Source organism: Diadema antillarum, unplaced genomic scaffold (assembly GCF_040938485.1).
Source record: "Diadema antillarum isolate AM-2024a unplaced genomic scaffold, OU_Dant_1.0 scf00000051, whole genome shotgun sequence".
NCBI classification, from domain to species: Eukaryota; Metazoa; Echinodermata; class Echinoidea; order Diadematoida; family Diadematidae; genus Diadema; species Diadema antillarum.
Genome location: NW_027270940.1, coordinates 1,920,176 through 1,924,964, shown reverse-complemented (window position 1 = coordinate 1,924,964; position 4,789 = coordinate 1,920,176). Strand labels below are relative to the sequence as shown.

Sequence of the window (4,789 nt, the reverse complement as noted above, 5' to 3'; positions counted from 1 at the left end):
GTATAACACAGTTCGCTTAAATACATGCCTGTTGGTATATTGGATCAACTGTGAAATACTGGACACCTTCGCCAAGGCAATGATTGAACTATAACAATGAGCAAAAGCTATGTACATGTATAACTATATAATTTCTGTACCAAATACAGTATACATGCTAATTAAATCCAAAAGGCAACATCCAATAAACTTAGGGTGTATGCCACAACAAATTGAACCAATACCTGTACATGTACAAGTATGAAACTTCAAATACCTGAATGGTGCCTACATTACTCGATACACCACATACTCTATACAAACAGCAACACTACCTGTTTGAAGTCATTTTACCAACAACTCACATTCTTGACAACTGTTGATGGCTAGTGTAACTTAAAACAGCCTTCATATCTTCTTTTGGAGAGTGACTCAAAACACTAATACTGTATAGCTTGCTGTGTTTCCTTATTAACACAAACATGTCTGAAAATACTTCAGTGTTGTTATTTACACACTTAAAGTGCCATTCATGCTGTTGGCATCACAATGATATAGTGTATGCAAGATACATACATATACATGATGTACACACACTGTCCTGTGTACTTGCAAAACAGAATTACACCTGTTTAAGTGTCACAAACATAAAATACATTTGCACAATTGTTGCATCTGGCAACAAGACAAAATACCTTGTATTGAGATGTCTCAATTAAGCACGGGAGAGTGTGTCCGCGACAATGTTTTCCTTTCCGCGAATGTGCCTAATGTCAAGGTTATACTCCTGTAGGATTAAACTCCATCGCGTCAGTCTCTGGTTTTTGTTTCTCATTCTGTTGACGAATGTCAGTGGGTTGTGATCAGTCCACACAACAACGGGTTGAGTTGTGCTGCCCACGTAGACATCAAAATGGCTGAGCGAAAGAATTAACGCTAGGGTCTCCTTCTCAACGGGAGAATACCTCCGCTGGTGCACGTTCAATTTCTTTGAGAAGTAGCAGACTGGTCTGTCCACTCCATCATCATCAGCTTGCATCATCACGGCGCCTGCTCCGACATCGCTGGCATCGACAGCTAGGCTGAAGCCTTTTGTGAAGTCCGGCGCTGCCAACACAGGACCACTCGACAGGATTGCCTTCACTTGGTCAAACGCAGACTGGCATGCGGCTGACCACTGGAACTTCACGTTCTTCCGCAGGAGATCAGTCAAGGGAGCCACAACATCCGAGAAGTTATGGCAGAAGCGACGGTAATATCCGGCCATGCCAATGAATCTCATCAGCTCCTTCCTCGCACTTTCACATGCACTTCTCTCAGCATACTTCTTCAACATGTTGATGTGACACAACCGTTTCTTTTTCTTCCTGTCTGGCGTCTGAATAATGTAATTCACATCACTCAGTCTCTCCTCCACGACATAGGGACCAGAGAAGCGAGCACACAGAGGATTACCAGGAATGGGCAGCAGTATCAATACCTTTTCACCGGGACTGAACATCCTTTCCCTGGACCTCTTATCAAACCACTGTTTGACTGTTTCTCAAATGTCCAGCTGCAAATTCACGTGCACGAGTCGGCCTACCACGGAACGTGGTCACGTAATTCAACAAACCGGGTAAGTCATCCTCACCCAACAGCTTCTCTCTCAAGACCTTCAATGGACCACGAACCTCGTGTCCAAACACTAACTCAAAGGGACTAAATCCTAAGGACTCTTGCACAGACTCTCGTACCGAGAAAAGCAACAACGGCAAGCCTTCATCCCAGTCCTTCTCGACCTCAAGGCAGTATGTTCTCATCATGTTCTTCAGCGTCTGATGAAAACGCTCCAGAGCGCCTTGACTCTGTGGATGATAGGCACTCGAGGTTACACATTTGATACCCAACTCACGCATCACTTGCTGAAATATCTTTGAAGTGAAGTTGGAACCCTGGTCTGATTGCACCACCTTTGGCAAGCCAACCGTTGTAAAGATCTTCACTAACGCCTTGTTAACGTTCTGTGCAGTGATACGCCGAAGTGGCACAGCTTCTGGAAATCTCGTAGAAACGCACATCATAGTGAGCAAGTACTCATGTCCAGCCTTTGTCTTTGGCAACTAGGACCAACACAGTCTATGATAACTGTGCTAAACGGCTCATCAAATGCTGGTATGGGCTTCAGGGGAGCAGGAGGAATCTTCTGATTAGGTTTTCCCACCACTTGACAAACATGGCAAGTCCTACAGAAATCTGAAACATCCCGTCTCAAGCCAGGCCAAAAGAAATATTTCAAAATCTTGTCAACCGTCTTATTGACTCCAAGATGACCACCAAGAGCTGACTCATGCGACACACTCAAAATGTGTTTACGAAATACTGTTGGAATGACAAGTTGGTGAACTTCTCGCCATTCTTCATCACTGGAAGAGTCAACTGGCATCCACTTCCTCATCAACACATCTCCTTTCTTATAGTAGCAAGTCCTTTCACTCGGTGCTTCTTCTTCAGCAAGAGCACTATCACACAACGCTACCAACTGTGGATCATTCTTCTGTGCGTCAATCAAGAGCTCTTGTTCAACCCAATCTCCGTTTCATCTACAGGCTGAGATTCATCTCCTATCTGACGTGATTTTGATGCTGCGGTTCTACTTGCTTCTACATCATCTAACCGACAGAAGAAACTCCCTTCTAGACTCATATCCTCCGGACTAGCCTTCAATTCAGACTTTTCTGATTTTCTAGACATGGAACGTGTGACTACACAAGCTGGGAAAATTTCAGGGAATTCCTGAACCAATGTAGCTGTCTCATTTCCTTCTTTATCCAAAGGGACTGCACTGACCACTGGAATAGTCACTTCATCTCCTGCAAGATCATTGCCTAATATCAATGCTACACCATCCACAGGAAGTGACTTCCTAACACCAAGGCTCACCCTTCCTGAAACTAGGCCTGACTGCAAATCGACTGTGTGAAGAGGGGCTTCAACGTAACCTCCTTCTACTCCTTGTAACAGTACACTTGTGCCTGTGGACGACATTTGCCCAAAAGGAAGGACACTGTCAAGAATCAATGACTGGGATGCACCAGTATCCCGCAGGATGGTAACCTTTCTGGCTTCATCACACCCTACCAATGACACATAGCCTACAGAAGTGAATGGTTCATACTGAGACTTAATCTTGTCTTGATCAGCTGACTAAAATCACACTCTGAACTTGTTCACACCAATCACCTGCCGATTCCACTGAACGACTCACCAATCCATTGGGATGAGACTTCTTTTCTTTGTCTTTTTCCTTTTTTTCTTGTTCAGAATGGGACAATTAGACTTCACATGCCCTGGCTGCCTACAATGGAAACACACAATAGGCTTCTCAGTGTTCCTACCTTTCTTGTCAGTCTCATTTTCTACCACTAGACCAGCTTTCACCTCTGTCTTACTGCTAGAATTTGTCTTGCCAACACTTAGACGATTAGGAGCTCCATATTTGCTTCCTACATACCTGTTTCCATGACTATGGGATAAAGTATACTCATCATCCACTGTACTAGCTACCAACAAAGTTTTCACTTCTCGTTCCTCAATATGCGAACGCACCTCTTGAGGTAGCGAACTCTTAAACTCCTCTAGTAGCACAAGTTCCCGCAAATCTTCAACAGTAGCCACGCCTACTGATTGCAGCCAACGAGTGAAGGCAATTTCCTTCACTTTTGCAAATTCTCTGAATGATCTGTGACTCCAGTTTTCTACTATTCCTGAATTTTTGTCTGTACGCTTCAGGAACCAAGGTGTACGCGTTCAGAATTGCCTTTTTTTACTGTTGCATAATCCTGAGCTTCTTCGCGTGACAGTGAAGCATAAGCATCACATGCCTTTCCCTTTAACTTAGTCTGCAAAAGATGAGGCCATTTTTCTTTCGGCCACTCCATGCGATCCGCCACCTGTTCGAAATGCAGGAAATATCTATCCACATCTCCTTCATCGAACTCAGGGACCATTCTGACATTTTTGGCGATATCAAAATGCCCACCACTGACGCTTACACCATACTCTCTCTCATGGACTTGACGAGCCCTTTCAAGAGAAACCCTCTCTCTCTCTCTAACTCAATTCTCGCTTTCTCAAGTTCAAGCTCTTTCAGACGTACTTCTACACTCCCTTGCACATCACCAGGGGGACTACCTGATATGCTACGCAATGCCTGGAGGGGAAATACTTCTTCATCTACAAGAAATTTGATTGTGTGCTGTGTAATCTCTGACTTTTTCATTGTGCTCTTCACAGCAGGAACCTTGTAGTTTTCTGCAACACGTAACAAATCAACCTATTTCAAGGTTAGCAACTCCTCAACTGTGGGTGAATCCACAAACTTCTCAATGGAAAAATTTTGATCTTTCTCCATTATGCACCAGTAATGTACAATTAATAGTGCAACAAGAAAACCTGACTTCTCACCAGCCAGCCAGCTGAAAAATACCCTTTTCGATTGAAGAAAACCAGTCGCACTACAAACAATAACCCGTATGCTATACCACACACGATCCCACTGGGAATAACCCGTTTGCTGCACCACATACGAACCGACTTGGAATATTAAACCCGTGTGCTAAACCACACACGAACAGCAATAGCATAACCCGTGTGCTAAACCATACACAAACCACCGTGGAATAACCCGGTGTGCTATCACACACGAACAACCATGAAATCACCTGTATGCTAAACCACATACAAACCACCGTGGAATAACCCGTGTGCTAAACCACACACGAACCACCGTGAAATCACCTGTATGCTAACCACATACAGCTGTACAAAC

General features: G+C 44.1%; 1 protein-coding gene across 1 annotated transcript; it reads right to left on the bottom strand.

The window, feature by feature from the left end:
* Window positions 1-1,499: 1,499 nt before the first annotated feature.
* On the bottom strand, window positions 1,500-2,042 carry LOC139715581 (KRAB-A domain-containing protein 2-like). Its single transcript, XM_071627143.1, has one exon. It carries the CDS (start codon window positions 2,040-2,042, stop codon window positions 1,500-1,502), a length of 543 nt encoding a protein of 180 aa, XP_071483244.1.
* Window positions 2,043-4,789: the final 2,747 nt, after the last annotated feature.